This window comes from Phocoena phocoena, chromosome 19, assembly GCF_963924675.1.
Source record: "Phocoena phocoena chromosome 19, mPhoPho1.1, whole genome shotgun sequence".
Classification (NCBI taxonomy): domain Eukaryota; kingdom Metazoa; phylum Chordata; class Mammalia; order Artiodactyla; family Phocoenidae; genus Phocoena; species Phocoena phocoena.
The window spans coordinates 15943404-15963010 of NC_089237.1; the positions used below are offsets into that span (position 1 = coordinate 15943404).

At 40.8% G+C, this 19607-nt stretch overlaps 1 protein-coding gene across 1 annotated transcript in view; it reads left to right on the plus strand.

Moving 5' to 3' along the window:
- Positions 1-13692: 13692 nt before the first annotated feature.
- Positions 13693-19607, plus strand: part of CDC27 (cell division cycle 27) — a 58751-nt gene continuing 52836 nt past the window's right edge. Inside the window, exon 1 of the mRNA XM_065896526.1 lies at positions 13693-13849. Within this exon, the coding sequence (XP_065752598.1) occupies positions 13823-13849 (27 nt within the window). The 5' untranslated portion in view covers positions 13693-13822. The remainder of the gene's footprint in view (positions 13850-19607) is intronic.

A 19607-nucleotide genomic window follows, 5' to 3' on the forward strand; every position in this document is an offset into this window, starting at 1 on the left:
ACATGGGTTCGATCTCTGGTCCGGGAAGATCCCACATGCCATGGAGCAACTAAGCCCGAGCACCACAACTGCTGAGCCTGCACTCTGGAGCCCACGAGCCACAACTACTGAGCCCGTGTGCCACAACTACTGAAGCCCACGCACTTAGAGCCTGTGCTCCGCAGCAAGAGAAGCCACCCCAATGAGAAGCCTGTGCACTGCAACGAAGAGTACCCCCCACTCGCCACAACTAGAGAAAGCCCGTGCACAGCAACGAAGACCCAATGCAGCCAAAAATAAATAAATAAATTTAAAAAAGAAATAGTTGAAATAAGAAAAACAACTTTAGTAAAACAAGCAATATGTTAGGTATAAAAATAACTAAAATAGAGCACACAATAGATATGAAAAGTAGCAAACTGGACACAGCTGGGAAACATATTAGGGAATTGAAAGACAAAAGAGAGAACGTCTCCCAGAAGGAAAAAAGAAAGACATAGAAAAGCTGGGACTTCCCTGGTGGTCCAGTGGTAAAGAATTTGCCTTCCAATGCAGGGGACGTGTGTTCGATCCCCGGTCGGGGAACTAAGATCCCACATGCCACGGGGCAACTAAGCCCGTGTGCCACAACTACTGAGCTCGTGCTCCTCAACAAGAGAGCCCATGTGCTGCAAACTAGAGAGCCCGTGCACTCTGGAGCCCTCACGCCACAACTAGAGAGAGAAAAAAACCCCACATGGCACAACTAGAGAGAAGCCCGTATGCCACAGTGAAGAGCCCGCACCACAACGAAAGATCCTGCACGCCTCAACAAAGACCCCTCATGCTGCAACTAAGACCTGATGCAACCAAATAATAATAATAATAAAGAAAATATAGAAAAGCTGGGCTTCCCTGGTGGCGTAGTGGTTGAGAGTCCACCTGCCGATGCAGGGGACGCGGGTTTGTGCCCCGGTCCGGGAAGATCCCACATGCCGCGGAGCGGCTTTGCCCATGAGCCGTGGCCGCTGAGCCTGCGCGTCCGGAGCCTGTGCTCCGCAGCAGGAGGGGCCACAACAGTGAGAGGCCCGCGTACCGCAAAAAAAAAAAAAAAAAAAAAAAAATAGAAAAGCTAAGAAATATGCGGGATAGAAGGAGTATTGCTTTATGATTTAGAAGGGCAATCAATCTAAGTATACATCTGAAAGAAATCTCACATGAATTCATAAGGTACATGAACAGGACGTCTGCAGCATGATTTGTGGTAGCAGGAGTTGGAAGCAATCTGGGTCTCCATCACTGTGAATGCCTGGGTAAGATGCACCATGCACCATGAAAGAGTGTGTAGCAGTTAGAAGCAAAGGATTAGATGCATACACAGAAGAAACATAGTGATAAGTAAGAAATTGAATGAGGTATAAGCCACGATAATATTTCTATAAATTAAAAATATATGCATACAATCTCACTGATACCGTATTGTATATGAACAAGCTAAAATTGAAGCTCCAAGGAAAGAAAATGCTTATTTGCCACTTAGCTAGATAGGTACAAGAATTTATGGTAAAATTGAAACTTCTCATAATGCAAATCAATACACATTTTTCTAACATAAACACACAGGATATTTTAATTGTAATCAACAGTCCTATGTAAATTGGCTGCAAAAATGACAAAAAAGTTTAAATGTTTTGCTGGTGTTAATAAATCTTAGAGTTGCTTTCCAATTTATGCAATATCTCTTTGAATTTCATGTTAATAATTCTGATTGACACAAGAATTGGTAAATTTACTTAACTTGCACATAGTTGTGAAACAGACATGCTTTTGCTTCAAAGTCAAATCAATGAAGCAATTTATAGCACAGGGATATCAGCTCAGTGCTTTGTGACTGCCTGCAGGGGTGGGATAGGGAGGGAGGGAGGGTGGGATAGGGAGGGAGGGTGGGAGGGAGGGAGACGCAAGAGGGAAGAGATATGGGAACATAAGTATATGTATAACTGATTCACTTTGTTATAAAGCAGAAACTAACACACCATTGTAAAGCAATTATACCCCAATAAAGATGTTAAAAAAATAAATAAATAAAATGAAGCAATTTTTTCAATTTGGATGCAAATATTAAAAGAAAATGATTTTTTTGGTATTTGATTCAGTTACTGGAAAATTTTAAAGTATGTTTGGAACAACTCATGTACATGAATCTACTTTTCAACTGTGAATTTTATGAAATTTAAATACAGATCAAATATTTATGATGAAAATTTAGCATTCAAATTGAGATAATGCTATAAGAGTAAAACACACACTGGATTTTGAAGACTTAGGACCAAATAAAAAACAGAATGTAATATATCTCATTAGTAATTTTTTATTGATTACATCTTGAAATAACATTTTGGGTACACTAGGTGGAATAAAACATATTAAAAATCTTAAAATACATGCATACTAGAAACATTACCTGTTATTCAAGAACACATACAAAAGAAAACACACACACACACACACACACACACACACACACAAAAGAACACATACAAACAAAAGAAATACACATTAAAAATATCTGATGGTTGCCTAACGTAATGTTGAGCGTTGTTTAGATGGGAAGGGTAATGAGATAAAAGGGAATAAATAAACAATTAAACAAGAGAGGGCTTGCATGAACCATTGATGAAAGAAGGCTATAAATCAACTAGAGTGATTAACCCAGTCCTCTGTATCTAAGATTCCTTGCCACCAAGGAAGGAGGAAAAAAGCAATGAGTCACCTGAAGTCTGAGACCCTTAAGGCCCAGAGCACCCAAGGTAAAGGCAGAAAAGAAGTAGAAGGGTGTCTAAAATCAAAATTTCAAGGACCATGGTAGCACCGGCTCTCAGAGCACTTAAATCATGTCCTCAAACTTCATTTCCTTGGCTGTTTTAGTTCAGGTGGAGGTGCTACATATGCTTGGCCTCATCACTCAACAGTCAGCCTAAATGGTTGAAGCTATTTTCTGTGCTGAGATCAAGGCAGTGCCGCCTGGTGACATATCTGCGAACTGAACTGTGGGAGGAGGATGCTGCAGGGGCCCAATGACAGGTGGGTTAGAGTCCGCCTGAGGACCGAAAACAGAGCGCAGGACAGCTGGTGTTTGGCAAAGCGATTTACAGATGAAAAGCAGCAGAGAGCAAGTTGGAATCCTCACCAGTCATCCAAACTGCATTCTCCCAGACATCCTGACAGCTGCAAGGGGCTTTAGAGACCCAGAGAAAAGGGGGTGACTTGCCCAAGGTCACACTGTGAGTCACGGCAGACCTGGGACAAGAACCCAGGACACTAAGGCGACAGTGGGAGCTGGAATTGCTGATAGGGGTTCCCTCTGGGAACCTGGCACCCAAGGGAGAATGGAAGCGAGAAGGCATCAATGAAAGAGCTGGCCTGGTGCCTACAGCATGGATGGCTCTCAGTAAGGAGGAGGTGATTCAAACTCCTAGCAGGCACTTGTTCTCAGCATTTGGGGATGTGCTTTCAATGCTAGAGATGATTCTCTTTTCTTGGTTTCCCTTTCCACCAGCTTCTTCTTTTACTTCTTGAATTCTGACTTCCCCCCTAACACTCCATTGGTAACTTGTCTGTGGCTAGATCTGTGGTCTTAGATATCTCTAGGCCTTCTCTGCTGTACTTACAACACCAAAGATGTCACTGACCCTCCTCTCCTTTATCTCCTTTATCTACATTACTCTCATTCACTCATTCGACTAACACCTAATGAGCACACACAGTGTGCAGGTACGTTTACTAAGATGAGTGAGAGGCCTCCGCTGGCCCCAAAGAGCTCACTCTCTGGTGTGGAGGATGCAGATATATAAACAGAGTTTTAATATAATGATAAATAGTCTCACAAAGGTTTTACAAGGGGTTTTACAACCCCAAGAAGAAAGCATTTAGTTCTACCTGAAAAATCTATATCTCCAGTGCCAGCTTCTTTCTTAAATTGTTCAAGTTTCACATTTTCAATTGACCTTTGGACATTTCTCACCTGAGGCACTTCAAACTCAGTACGTTTTAAACCTAGCTTATCACCTATCTCCCAAATCAAATATTTGTGACACAAAAACAAACCAAGAATAATAACAAAGTCTATTTAAGACCACTATGGTGTATACTCAAGACTGGAATAAATCAAGTCTGTGTTTAATCCATTGTTGTACAATTTATTTAGAGAACAATGAAAGTCTCTCTAGAAACTAGAAAAGGGAGAAATAAAGAATCTATTATTTGGTTGGTGTCCTCTCCAAATGATACAGGTATTTTTTCTCTAGCAGTCAGACATATATGTCCCTTCTGAGGAAAAGTACATAATAGCCAGTAAGATCATTCAATTAGCTCTTTTGGTTTGAAGTCTATAGTCACCAAGCTGCCTTCCGGTTAGAATCTTAATGCCCTCAGGAGAAGGAATTGGATAAGAATATTTCTCACTATAAATGAGTAATTCAGAACCATTTCCATTTTCCATCTTTTTTTCAGATTCAACCATCTAGGATCCTATCATAACAGAAATTCAGAGCTGCCTAGACTCCCTAGCAGCCTCTCTGCTGCATTCCTGGTCCCTACTCTCTCCTCCAATTCACACAATCCTCAGCTGTTAGCATAATCTTTCTCACATTCCATTCTCATGAGGTCACTCCCCAGCTCAATCACCAGCAGCAGCTCCCTTGGTCTATTTTATCAGTCTAAAGTCATCAGCCTGGAACCCAAAGCTTATCCACTGTCCCCAACACCATCATTTCAACCAAGTTTATACAGCCTCCGCTCCAAACAAGCTAATTTGCTTACCGTTGATCTCTTTCCCTTTGAGTCTGCATAGCCCTCCTAGCCAAGATGCATCTTCTGATTAGCCTCAACACTTCAGACACTGCCTAGACTTTAAATCCCTCAAGGACGTGTAGGCAAGGCCAGCATGTTCTCTGGGTCCAGAGAGGGGGAGTCAAAAAAGCATCAAGTTATGACCAATAAGAGATAAGTTAAGTGGTCAAAGCATTCAATCATCAGATATTCCAAAAATGTTTATAGATTTATAATATTTTAATATCTCTTCATATTTGTACAGGGCACTGTGCTAGGTGGTGGCGATATCATGGAGACTCAAAGTCCCTGCCTTCAAGGAACTTACAGTAAACAAATATAATTAAAATTACCATACATACTATGAAGGAAAAGAATGAGGACTCTGTGAGAGAGAACAATAGGATGGAGCTAATTCGAAAAGATACATGCACCCCAGTGTTCATAGCAGCACTATTTACAATAGCCAAGACATGGACCCTACTTAAGTGTCCATCAACAGATGAATGGATAAAAAGATATGTGTGTATATGTATATATATATATATATAATATATATAAAGGAATATTACTTGGCCATAAAAAAGAATGAAATATTACCATTTGCAGCAACATGGATGGACCTAGAGGATACTAAGTGAAGTAACACAGAGAGACAAATATTATATGATACCACTTATATGTGGAATCTAAAAAATAATACAGATGAATTTATTTACAAAATAGAAACAGACTCACAAGGTGTAGAAAACAAACTTATGGTTATCAAAAGTGAAAGGGGAGGGAAGGGATAAATTAGGAGTATGGGATTAACAGATACACACTACTATATATAAAATAGACAAGCAACAAGAATTTACTGTATAGCACAGGGAACTATATTCATTACCTTACAATAACCTACGATGGAAAAGAATCTGGAAAGGGCTTCCCTGGTGGCACAGTGGTTAAGAATCCACCTGCCAATGCAGGGGACACAGGTCCAAGCCCTGGTCCAGGAAGATCCCACATGCTGAGGAGTAACTAAGCCCGTGCACCACAACTACTGAGCCTGAGCTCTAAAGCCTGCGAGCCACAGCTACTGTAGCCCGCATGCCTAGAGCCCAGGCTCTGCAACAAGAGAAGCCACCGCAGTGAGAAGACCGCGTACCACAACGAAGAGTAGCCCCCGCTCACCGCAACTAGAGAAAGCCTACGCACAGCAATGAAGACCCAATGCAGCCAAAAATAAATAAAATAAATAAATAAATTTATATATATAAAAAAGAAACAGTTAAAAAAAAGAATCTGGAAAGATATATATACAGATAGATAGATAGATAGATATAGATATATAAATATAGATATACATATCTGAATCTCTTTGCTGTACACCTGAAACTAATGCAATATTGTAAATCAACTATACTTCAATTTTATAAAAAAAGAAAAAGATAGGATGAAGCTAATAATTTAGATTAGGTAGCACACGGAATATTCTGAGGAGGTGATATTAAGGCTGAGGCCTGAAGGATAAGTAGAATTTAACCAGTTAAAGAGAAAGGGAAAAGTACTTTAGGAAGAAGAAGTAATATTTGTCAAGGCTTACACTTTAATCACTCAGTCAATATTTTTTAAACATCTACTAAATATGTAATGCTTTTCAAATAACAATATGGAGAAATATAAGCCTTGGCCTTCCCTTAGCGAGACAAGACATAAATAGAATAACCAATTGTATTAGTCTGCTCAGGATGCTATAACAAAATACCACAGACTGGGCGCCTTAAACAACAGAAATTTATTTTCTCATAGTTTGTAGGCTAGGAGTTCATGATCAAGATGCTAACAAATTTGGTTTCTGGTAAGAGCTCTCTTCCTATCTTGTAGTTGACTGCCTTCTCATCATGCCCTCCTATGACATTTCCATGGTGATGTGCATGCACAAGGGAGGGCAGTAGAGAAAGAGAGTGAGCTCTCTGGTGTCTCTTCTTATAAGGACACTAATCCTATTGGATCAGGGCTCCACCCTTATGATCTCATTAACCTTAGAGGCTCCATCAGCAAATACAGCCACACTGGGGGTTAGGGCTTCAACATATGAATAGGGAGGGGAGGGGGACACAAATATTCAGTATATAACATCAATCAATAAACAAAAAACAATAATAGGAACAGGTAGAGCACAGGGAACTCTACTCAATGCTCTGTGGTGACCTAAATGGGAAGGAAATCTAAAAAAAGAGTGGATATCTATATATAGATATAGATGCAGATATGGATCTGTATATATATAACTGATTCACTTTGTTGTACAGCAAAAACTAACACAACATTGTAAAGCAACTATACCCCAATAAAAGTTTTTAAAATAATAATAGGAACAGAATGAGTTTATTTTATTCATTCATTAAACAAATAAGAATGAATACCCATCATGTACAGGCATATCTTGTTTGATTACATTTTGCTTTGTAACCTTCTACAAATTGAAGGTTGTGGGTAACGCTGCATCAAGCAAATCTATTGGCACTATTTTTCCAACAGCATTTGCTCACTTTGTGTCTCTGTGTCACATTTTGGTAATTCTCACAATATTTCAAACTTTTTCATTATTATTATATTTGTTACGGTGATCTGTGTCCAGTGATCTTTGATGTTACTACTATTACTTGCTGAAGTATTTTTAAATTAAGGTATGTACCTTTTTTTAGACATAATACTATTGCACACTTAATAGACTACAGTACACTATAAACATAACTTTTTTTTTTTTTTTTTTTTAAATTTATTTAGTTATTTATTTATGGCTGTGCTGGGTCTTCGTTTCTGTGCGAGGGCTTTCTCTAGTTGTGGCGAGCGGGGGCCACTCTTCATTGCGGTGCGCGGGCCTCTCACTGTTGCGGCCTCTCTTGTTGCGGAGCACAGGCTCCAGACGCACAGGCTCAGTAGTTGTGGCTCACGGGCCCAGTTGCTCCGCGGCATGTGGGATCTTCCCAGACCAGGGCTCAAACCCGTGCCCCCTGCATCGGCAGGCAGATTCTTAACCACTGCGCCACCAGGGAAGCCCTAAACATAACTTTTATAAGCACTGGGAAGACAAAAAATTCGTGTGACTTGCTGTGTTTTGCTATTTGCTTTATTGTGATGGTCTTGAATACAACTCACAATATCTGCAAGGTATGCCTGTACCAGATACTGTATTAAAGGTGGAGAATATATCCTGCAACAGGCAAACAAGGCTTCTATCATGGAGCTTATAGGCTAGATAGGAAGTAATCACAGTAAAGGGCAATAAGAATAATGACAAGTATGTTAGCACTCGACCAGTAGCAGGGATAGGCAACCTATCCCTGTGTTCCAATACATCAGAAAAAATCTAAAGAAGTATATTTGGAGGATGGGCAGAGATAGCCAAGTGAAGAGTGGAATTAGAGTGTTCTGGACAGAGAGAGCAGTATATACAAAGACTGGGGCAAGAAAGTGGGTCAAGAAGTTCCATGTAGCTGCTGTAGGGGAGAGAAAAAAACCTTTTCCCTCTATCCTCTTATTTTCAGGGTCTGGGGCCCTGCAGATTAAACTGACAAAAGACGGGTTAACAGAATTTTAAAAAACAACGTTTTAGAGATTCCCTGGTGGCGCAGTGGTTGAGAGTCCGCCTGCTGATGCAGGGGGCACAGGTTCATGCCCCGGCCTGGGAAGATCCCACAGGCCGCAGAGCGGCTGGACCTGTGAGCCATGGCCCGCAGAGCCTGTGGGTCCAGAGCCTGTGCTCTGCAACGGGAGAGGCCACAACAGTGAGAGGTCCGCGTACCGCAAAAAAAAAAAAAAAAATCAACATTTTATTTACACATGCAACATGCATGCACATGGGTGAATTCAGTGATAAGTGACTCAAAGAGGTGGTTAGAATTTGGGGCCTACCTATCATCTTAGCAAAGGGCAATATATTTGTGGAGAAGTAACAAGACAAAGAAACAGGGTTTGGGCCTCTAGGGGTGGTAAATTGTGGAAAGGTAAATAGATGGGGAAATGAATGGAAGATAAAGGTTATTTTAGTAAGGGTTTTTGGTGTGGACCCAGCTCAGTGCCAATCCTCTGTCTCCAGTGATAATGGTTGTTTTCCTGCTCCTTTTACAGGAGAGGGGAGGGGATACACCTTCACAAAGGGGAATTTATGTCATGCTTTTAGGCAGATGGGGGAGGGCAAAAAGATTTATGTTTGCTGTCTTAATTGCTTTCAGTTCAAAATAATCCTCATGCCAAAGTGGCATTTTCTGATCCCCTTCACTGGAATATATAGTATAAGAGGGAGACGGGCGACTTAAGGCTAAATGAGGAGGCGGAGACTAGACCTTGGACAGCCTTGTAAGACTAGTTAAAGGGTTTGGACTATATCCTGAGAACAATGGGAAATCCTAAATTGGAGCATGTAAAAAGTTAATAAACTGAAACTTCAATTAAAATGGAGTTGGGAGACCAGAAGAGGGCGTGAGAGCAATAGCAGAGTCCAACAGGAAGAAGAAAGACTTCCTCTTCTTTCCTGGCAAGAGCTCAGCCAATGAGAGACTGTCACAACTCTCAGCCAAGGAAGAGCCATGGACTTTTTGTTTACTATAGCCCTCCTGACTTCCTTTTCCCCTCTATAAAAGAGTTCTTCTCCATTTTTGCTGGGGACTTTCATGTGGCTCACCATAGTTGCAGATCCTGAATTGAACTTTGCTGATCTCCCAAAAAACATTTTTTTGCTGAAGAAATAACTGGCAGTCTGTTTTTTTATTTTTAATTTTTAAAAATTTATTTATATTTTGGCTGTGTTGGGTCTTCATAGCTGTGCGCGGGCTTTCTCTAGTTGCAGAGAGCGGGGGCTACTCTTTGTTGCGGTTCGTGGGCTTCTCATTGAGGTGGCTTCTCGTTGCGGAGCACAGGCTCTAGGCGCACCGGCTTCAGTAATTGTGGCACGTGGGCTCAATAGCTGTGGCTTGCGGGCTCTAGAGCTCAAGCTCAGTAGTTGTGGCGCACGGGCTTAGTTGCTCCACGGCATGTGGGATCTGCCCAGACCAGGGCTCAAATCTGTCCCCTGCATTGGCAGGCGGATTCTTAACCACTGCACCACCAGGGAAGTCCCAGTCTATTTGTTTTAGGTCAACAGTGGGGAGGCTTAGCGAGGGGGGTCCTGACATGATTAAACTTGTTTTTGGAGGTAGGTGAGACTTGAGGCAGCAAGAGACATGAAGGTGTCTATTTAGGAAGTAAAATTAGTAGGGCTCTGAGACTGGATGTTAGGGCTAAAAAAAGAGAGTGGTTTCAGGTTTGGGCGATGGAGAAACTGGGATAGGTAATATTTCAAGTAAGGTAATATTTCAAGTATGAGGAACGAGGAGTTCCATTCTGAACAAAGTATTTGTGAGACATCCAGTTGACAGCTAGGCATTTAGGTCTGGAGTTCTATAAAGAGTCTGGCTGGAGATACAGATTTTGGAACAATTTTAGATAAAAAATTGAGGCCATGAGAATGAAAGAGTTTGCCTAAGAAGAAGGTGTAAGGTAAGAAGGCCTAGAACTGACCCCTGAAGCATTCTAATGTTAGGGGTTCTGTAAAGGAAACTGATAAAGAACAGAGCAGTAGGATGAAAATCAGGAGACTGTGTGATCAGAGATGCCAAAGGAAGGGGGTGACTTGATGAAGAGAGAGGAGCGAATTGGGGGGGGAAGCTTCACGGTCAGGTAGTACAAAGAGGATAAGAGGCAGCATACAACAGGGACAAGAGAAGCGTACAGATAAGGAGGACTGAAGGAATTCAGAAGAGTAAGCTTACTCTGGCTATACCAGTGGGCCTGCACCTTGCCAATGATACCATGTCTAGCTTCTTGAATAGTTCCCTAAACCCTGGTTTCCAAATCTGATTGAATATGAAACAGACCAAGAGGCATGCTAAGGAAAAGGATAATTTATCATGTTTGGAATAATGCTTATTGTAACCTAACTCCACTTGCCAGCTAAAGATATGTTGATAATGGGTGATGGCAGGATGCTCAAGTGGTTGCTGGACGGTGAGTTTAAGTAGGTCAATCAGAAACAGAAAAGGAAGTAAAAATGCTCTAAAAGAGTCCATCAAAGCACAACTTCAAACAATGGGGTCTGAATGGGCACAAAACCGCAACAGATGTGTTAGCCCAGTGAACAATGGTCAGAAAAGAGATGCTCTTTATTAGAAAAAAGAAAAAAAGGGCAGGGGGGTAGGGGTGAATTTTAGGCAAATTCTAAGCTTAAGAGCCAGAGTGCTAAGCATCACAGAGTCTTTAAATGCTGAGCCTAGACACACATTTTCACACAAAAAATATCATCTGTATGTATCCTGTGTTGTGAGTTCCTACATTTAAATTTACAAGAATCAAATGCGCAGGTACAAGACACGGCAGCATGTCGTGTGAAACAGCGCTATGTGCGTAAAATAACCAAAAGCTTAGCATGGGCAGCACATACAACTCTAGTGCACTTTAATAGAAGTCATCCAGATAGTAAAAGCAATAGTCCTATTGCCTTCTGAATTCATTTGACTAAATCTGGAGTGCTGTGTTCAGTTAAAGCATCACATTTTAAGAGTAGTATCGCAAAAAAAAAAAAAAAAAAAAAGAGTAATATCGCTTACCCACCCCTGTCTTTCCATTCCCACTGCCAGTCTCTCATCTCAAAGATGGTCAATCCCTCCCATGGCACATGCCTTTTGCAGTGTCACTTTGCCATTCCTCCCATCTCCTCCTGTTGAGACGCAGGCTGGCCCTGTTTCTTAATCTGACCAATAAGAAGTGATGGGGTTTGACTTACAGACCTAGGCCTTAAGGGGTCTCACTGCTTCCGTTTTTGCCTTCTTGGTTGCCAGCTGCCAAGTCAAGAAGCTAGGATTAGACTACTGACCGATGAGAGGTCATGTGGAGGAGAAATGAGGGGCTCAGCCAACAGCCAGCACCAAGGTCCCAAACATGTGAGTGAAGCCATCTTGGATCTTCCAGCCCTAATCAAGCCAACGATGGTAATATTCTGTATCTATGCTATCCAGTATAGGAGTCGCTAGCCACATATGTGTATTGAGTCCTCAGAATGTGGCTAGGGCATCTGAAGAGCTTCATTTTTAATTTCACTTGAATTTAACTAAACAGTAGCTAGTGGCTACCACACTGGACAGTGTAGAACACTATTTCCACTCTAATTCATCCAGCATAATCCTGCTAACAGAACAGGGCATATGGCAGCAAAAAATCACCTTAGCACCTACCCTTTATGGGGCTATAAGTACACAAGCAGTGACTAGAGATGGCTGGTGGTAAAGGTTATAGCCCTGTCAACTGGTGTTTAAAACAAAACAAAACACTCCCCCGCAACATCACCCAAAGGAAGGGAGTGACCCATTCTAACCTGATTTTATCTGCATAAAATATGAGAACCAGAAAGGGAAATTTCCACACAAATGGAATATACCATTGAGTCCCACATCTACCCTAGAGATGTCCTCATTAGGACATCAACCTTTAAAAACTGTTTTCTTCAACCATATGGTTACCAAAGGGGAAAGGGAGGAAGAGAGGGAGAAATTAGGTGTGTGGGATTAGTAGATACAAACTACTATACACAAAATAAGCAACAAGGATTTACTGTATATCACAGGGAACTATATTCAGTATCTTGTAATAACCTATAGTGGAAAAATAATCTGAAAAAAGAAAATATATCTGAATCACTTTGCTGTACACCTGAAACCAACACGATATTGTAAATCAACTATACTTCAATTAAAAAAATATTGCAGAGACTGTTTTTCTCATCTACCAAAAACCAAAATTTTAATAGTTCCCTGTTCACACATTTCGGGGGTAGGGGGAGCAGGAAGGAAATCTGAGAGCCTCTTATGTGTGTTAGACACAGTCACATACATTAATGCACGTAGTTCTCTTAACGGTGTTTTTTCAGACTAAGGAAATAGAAGTTCAGAGAGGTTGTGACTTGCCTAAGGACCTAAAGCTAAGTTAGTGCCAGAGATAAAATTCAAACCCAACCTCCGGATTTCCCAACACACCACAACGCCTCTCTTAACAAGAATAAAAATTTCTGCTCTCCTGAGATTTTCCGTGATCTGGCCACCTAAATACTCATTTCCAGTTAATGTCTTAACTCTTACCAGATTGATCTCATTCTGCATCCTTTCACTTTCTCCTTTCATTTCTTCTAAGTCTACCCACCCTTCAAAACCCAGTTTAAGTCTGAAACTTTCCTCATCTCAATGCTAATTAATTTCCCGTTCCTCTGAATTTTTACGTCACTTATAATGGGCACCACATAATGTAGCATTCTTTGTTACGTTACTTTTCGTTAAACAGACCGTAATCTCTTTGAGGACAGAGGTCATACTAAATCTTTGAAGAATGGCAATCTTTCCAATTTCCTATTTCCCTTTGAGCCATGAATAGGTAGTTCTGGAATGGATGAACGACCTAAACTCAACAGACAGATACTTCTTGATTAATTAAAGTCAGCCCCAAACTCTCGAGTTTAACTCTTTGCTTAATCTACCACGCACCAATTAATCCAGCAAGGTTGAACGGCGAACCGAGAGCTCGGCCCGGCCACGTAATGCTCCCAGCGGACTCCCGCACGCCACGCCCAGCCTATTGGTTGTCGATGAGGCGTGCCCCAGCCTTGGGTGGCCGATGGGGCGTGGCGTGCGTGAAGGAAGGCGTGGCCGAGAAGAGAAACCTACGCTCTGGATCACACTCGGTAGTCTCCGGTAGTCCTCGACAACTTCCGGCAACGGTCTCCTCCTCCGCTGATTCACCTCGGGTATTTCCGGTCTCCTTCGGGCCTTTTCGTCTGGCTCCCGCGCGGGTCTCTCCACTTCGGGTTTTTCCGTGTCCCGCTCGGAGGTGCTCGGCAAACGCTCGGCTTCCCCCATCCCCCGGTAACGGTCGCTGGTGAGTTTAAATGAGCCGGGGCTGGCCGGGCCGGAGCCGCTACGGGGGGGGCCTGAGGCACTGCAGAAAGTGGGCCTGAGCCTCCAGGATGACGGTGCTGCAGGAACCTGTCCAGGTAATGGTAACCGTCTTCTCTGAGGCTTGGCTCTCAGCCTCGGTCGAGAAGCAGCGTATGGCCACTCCGCGGCCTGGTGCGGCCTAGGCCCAGCTGCTTCTCCCGCCTCCCCTCACGCCGGCTCCTGCCTGTCTTCTCGTTAGTTCCGAGGCCTTGCCCGCAACCTCAGCCGTGTTACCTCTGGCCCTACGTTACTTCTTCCCCTTGGTGTGAGCGGAGTTCGGCAATAATACCTCATTTCTCCCCCGGCCAGCGTCCGGTGAGCCCCTCCTGTCATACCAGCGGCTGGGCCCGGCCGGCGTGAGGGATGAGGGGCCGACAACTCGCCCGAGGTGCTCTCTTGCCTAAGGATGTTTGGGAGGCACGTTTGATCAGCGCTTGTACGATCTTCATAACGATGGGGCAAGTTTGCAGGACGAGTGTTGGTTTTGTTTTTGTTTTCTGTGAGAGGGTGGAGGGAGGGTAGGATCGGTGTTTTTAATACTAATTTCTATTTTGGTAACAGACTTTATAGTCCACGTTGCTTTTCTCGCTCAGTAAATTTCCCTCTGGACAATGATCTGCGAAGAGAACCCCAAGGCCCAGTGCCGAGGCGCAAGCACCTATACAAGGGGAGAGGGTGGAAACGGCAAATTGGATTTTTTCCATGACCTGTGAGGGGGATGAGGAGTGTTTTATCGTGCCTGTTTACCAGGCGTTCAGGAAATGAAAGACAAATGATGGTTTTTCCATCCATACCACACCAAGGTATGCTTTGACGCACAGTGCTCTGTTGGCATGGAAGAAACACTATTGGATTTTTAAGTGTGTGAAGCAGTGCCAAGTCATTTCCCCCCCGCCATCTGAAGAAACTGAATCTTTTGTCCCTTGGTGATGGACCAGGTCTGTGAGACTTTCACCCTATCCTGTGATCTTTGACTTAATTAGAAGAGTTGACTTCTATCAACTGCTGTCATTGAGTCATGGGCTTTCTTTATTTTGAAGTTATAAAGCAAACCGATTTTAGAAATTGCTTCATATTGCCCTTAAAGACCTGTGATGTCAAATAGTAAATATTTTAATACATCACTCCTTCCATATTTCCTTAATTTTTCTTCACAGGATGAAATATCAACTTCTCCTAGTTGGCTCCTTCTCCAGCTCTTTACATATAGCAGCTATTCGTTTTTTAATTAACGTAATGTGGGATTCTGTCTTAGGAAGTTTACCTGTTTGTACATTATGCTGGTGCTTTCAAAGCTATTTCTTTCCATCCAAATTTCTCTTACTAGTAAAGAGTCTCTTTTTAAGATTTTTGTTTTTTGAGGCCTAACATGAAATTAGAAGTTGCTATCTATATTCTCTTAAATGGATAAGCAGATCACTCAAGTTGTTTAATTTCTGTTTCATAATTTTGTTATTTTGTCTTAATAATTAATGATACATTTGCCCTATAGGTACAGCTTCTAAAATGATAAACTAGTTTTATTGCTAGCCTATAACCACTTTTTAATAACAATTTCAACATGCATAAAAACATGGAGAAGAAAAGAAACATGTAGCCAACTCCTTGATAGTACCCATCAGGTTTTCTCTTTTTCCTTAAAGTACTCTTAGCAGTAATGCATTTCGGTATTTTTAAGGCTTAAGGGTCAAATTTGTCTCCCCCCACCCTCACGCACACTACCTTTGTTTATTAGATTTGGGGACAGAGGTAAGAAGTTTTAGGATATAGCTAGGTGAGAATTTGGTTGTAATTTTTAGGATAAGAAGTCATTCAAGAAGAGATCTGGAGCAGTAGGAGGAACAAGCAACTTTGGCTACGATGATAAAGATAAACTGATCAGGGATAGTGCTGAAAACAGGAAAGAAGAGTAAGGAAGAAAATAAAAATAGAACAACTAAATAAGATACTTTTTTTTTTTCAAACTATGATAAGCGATTGCATGTATTTGTAGAGGAATGAGAGTAAGTTGGAAAAGCGTTTCCTTTCTAGGGATGCCTCAGGGTTTGAGGTATTACTAGGCATAGGAAAAAGTTGAGAGAAAAGATGAGCAACTGTTTTTTGCTTTTTCTTTTTTTAAAGTTTTAACATGGAATACCCAGGTTGATACGTCACATAAGCCTAAATATAAGTGCCTCCTCCAAATTATCTCTTATAGGAAATTGTTACTTTGCGTCTTTGCAAAAAATCTCTCCTATTATGAGGCAGAAATTCTGTCAATTATTTTATTTTTAAAATAACTATTTAGGGAAGACACACTAGCCTAAGTGACTTGAATCAATGCTAATTTGCATGTTTATAAAATTCACCTGATGAAATTGATTTTTAAAAGGACATGTAGATTTGTCAATTATTCCTGGGGGTAGGACATCACAGAAGTGTTGGATGAAGTAAAAATCACCTTAGTAAAAAAAAAAAAAAAAAAAAAAAAAAAATCACCTTAGTAAGCAGTATAGTAAGTGGGTGCTTTACACATATAATATTGTTTTAGAGATTATTAGATAGTGAAGGAATACTTTTGGCTTGGGATAAGATGAACAGGGACAGCATCTAACGTGGATTCATAAGGTACCATTTTCAAGTAATAGAATTGAAGGTAGTGTATTCAGGAAAATTGTGTTAGATGATTCCCACCCCCCCCCCATAATGGCTTTTCAATAAAGCTGTGTTATCCAATGAGAGTAGAAAAAAGTGAAATTCCTAAATATATTTTATGCTTTAAAAAAATATATGTAAGTAACTAAATTGATAAATCAATAGGCATTTGACTATTTGATCTTCATTGAAAAAATTTATACAAGTTAGCTGAAACATTTTGTTTATAAAATTTTCTTTTGGAAAACAGATTACATTAGGTCCAATATAGTGTCTTGAAGACAGTGCTACATAGTACCTGAACTGAGAGAATAAGCTTTGGGATGGGGAGGTAGAGGGGGAAGTCGTTACAAGTATGTAGTAATTCCTTTATGGACTAGTATCCCGATATAGCCTTTGTGCTTATATATAGAGAAAGCATGAGACAAATAATCACAAATTAATAATTATAAACTGTGATAAGAAGGGCACTATAAATAGGGTGTTAGGAGAGAGACCTAATAGGAGGGTCCTGACCTAAGTCAGATTTGCAATTGGACCATCAATGTTCAGAAGCAGCCTCAATGAAAAAAATCAAATTGGGAAGACTTATGCACCTGATATGTGCCAAGCACAGATAAAAGACATTCTAACACCTACTCTAAAAAGGATGTTAGGAAAGTTCCTTTTGAGCAAATAACATTGAAGCTGAGTTCAAAGTTTGAGAAGGAAACAGTAGTTTGAAGAGCATTACAAGCAGAGAAAACAGCATGTGCAAAGTGCCTAAGACACAGCAGAACTTGGCATTGGAAGAACTGAAAGAGGGCCAGTGTGGCTGGAGTTGCATAGTAATGGAAGGCCATTATAAGGAGTTCAGTTTTCATTCTAACTGTAATGGGGAATCACTGAAGGATTTTCAGCCATGGGTTGACACTATCTGATATAGATCTTAAGATCTCTCTGGCTACTATATGTGAAAGGTCAGGGAGGAAGGAGGCAAAAGTAAACACAGTCTTAGGATGAAGGTAACCTAGACTAAAGTGGTAGCAGTGGAGTAGGAAAGAAGTAGATAAATTCAAGAGATGTTTTAGAGGAAGAACCAATGAGACATGGAAATTGATTGTGGGGGGATCAAGAACAGCTACCTGGATTTAATTTGGGGGGGCACCATTTAATAAGGAGAATTCTTTGAGAGGAGACAAATTTGAAGGAGGACAATTAAGAATTCTGTTGTGAACAAATTGAGTTGGAGATATTTGTGAAACCAACCAGTAGAAATGTGGATATGTAACCTCTAATCTTTTGAGGGGTCTAGTCTTGTTGGGAAGATAAGTATACTTAACAGGAACAACTGGATAATGTTACAAGTCAGTATGTGATTGCACAGATAACAATAAATACAGGAAAGAGAGATCCTTGTAGACTGGAAAAATGGGAACGGTTTCTTGAAGGAGTAGAACTTAAAGCTTTAGAAGGTGGAAAGGGTTTGAACTGGTAGGGAAGAGAGAATATTCTTGGCATGGAATGGCATGAGCAAGAGCCCAACGTTGAGAATGGTGTTTAGGAACAGGAAAATAATAAAACTATAGCATTGGCTAGGATGAAATAGAGGAGGAAAAGATAAGGTTTTGCTAGCCAAGTAGAATCAGGTTACAGGGGACTTAACATCCAGGCTGAGGAGTTTAGATTTAATTTGTTGGTAATAAATAGCCATTATAGGTTTTTCAACAGAAAAATTATGTAATGAAAGCACTGCTTTGGAAAAATTAATCTGATGCTATTGGGAAGGAGGGACAAGACAAGATTTAAGGAGACATACAGGCTAGAGAAATCCAGTTACATGGTAATGTACATCAGGGTTTCTCAATCTTGGCACTATTGATGTTTTGAGCAAGCTAATTTTTTGTTGTAGGGGTACTGTCCTGTGTATTGTAGAGTGTTTTGCAGCATCCCTGGCCTCTGCCCACTAGATGTCCCCTCCGTTTGTGACAACCAAAGATGCCCCCCAGACATTACTACATGTCCTTTTGGGGGGCAAAATTGCCCAGACTGAGAACCACTGATGTAGACCTGAACTAAATTAGAGTTCTAGAAATTAGATTGTAATGTATAATAGGAAAATTCCACAGTGATTTTTTTTCTTCATACCTTCTTATATTGTTCATTTCTTTTATGATCTAAAAAAAGATCTTTTATAATCTAAAAGAAAACTATTTTCTTTTTTGACAAAAACAAGAATAACACAAAACAATCTATGTGGTCACATTTAAGTCTGAATTAGTTGTACAACTTACAGAGGTTTGTTTATATTTAAAATAATATTTTATATTTAAGAAGAGCAAGCAAGTAAGGAACTTTGCCGTTTCATTTCTGTGGTGTTGATTTAATTATCTTTAAAATCAGTGTAGCATAGGACTGACCCATTAATTTAATCAGTAGGATTTCTCTTTTAAACTTTTTTTGGGGTCGGTGGGTGTTGCTCTGTTTGGCTTCATCACCTTTCGCAGCATTTCGTCCATGTGGCTTTACTTTGTAGAACTCCTGAAGTGATTCACTGAGTGATATTCTTTTATGGGCAGGTTTATACCAGCAGTTGAGCAGTAGATGAATAACAAGGGGGCTAATCTTAACCCTGTCTGTCATGAGCTACCAATTTGTAATGCTTTAGAAAATAGTTTATTCCCCACTCCGTTCCCCCAAAAGAGATACATACCGTCACTCAGATGCTGGAGCAGAGTGGTGATGGAAGCTGTTATGTGGCAATTTTTACTTCTGGGACATATGGGAGTTTTTGTTGCCTGCCTTCACTGTCCCTTTCTGACCCTCTTAAGAATTGGTGATAAAGGAATGATGATGTTCTGAGCAAAACTTGATTTTAAATCAGAAATGGATAGAACTCTTGAATATGATACTTTTTTTCTCTTTCATTTATTTAATTTTAAAAAGACAGAAAGTCAAAGTCCTAGGAGTTTTGGGCCACAATATTAATGTGCCAAATTTTCGTGGCGATCAGTATCACTAATGTAGCTGGTGAATCAATCATTGGGTCTTTTTTTTTTTTTTTAGTTATTTTACTTTATTTTTTCAACATCTTTGTTGGAGTATAATTGCTTTACAATGGTGTGTTAGTTTCTGCTGTATAACAAAGTGAATCAGCTATACATATACATATATCCCCATATCTCCTCCCTCTTGCGTCTC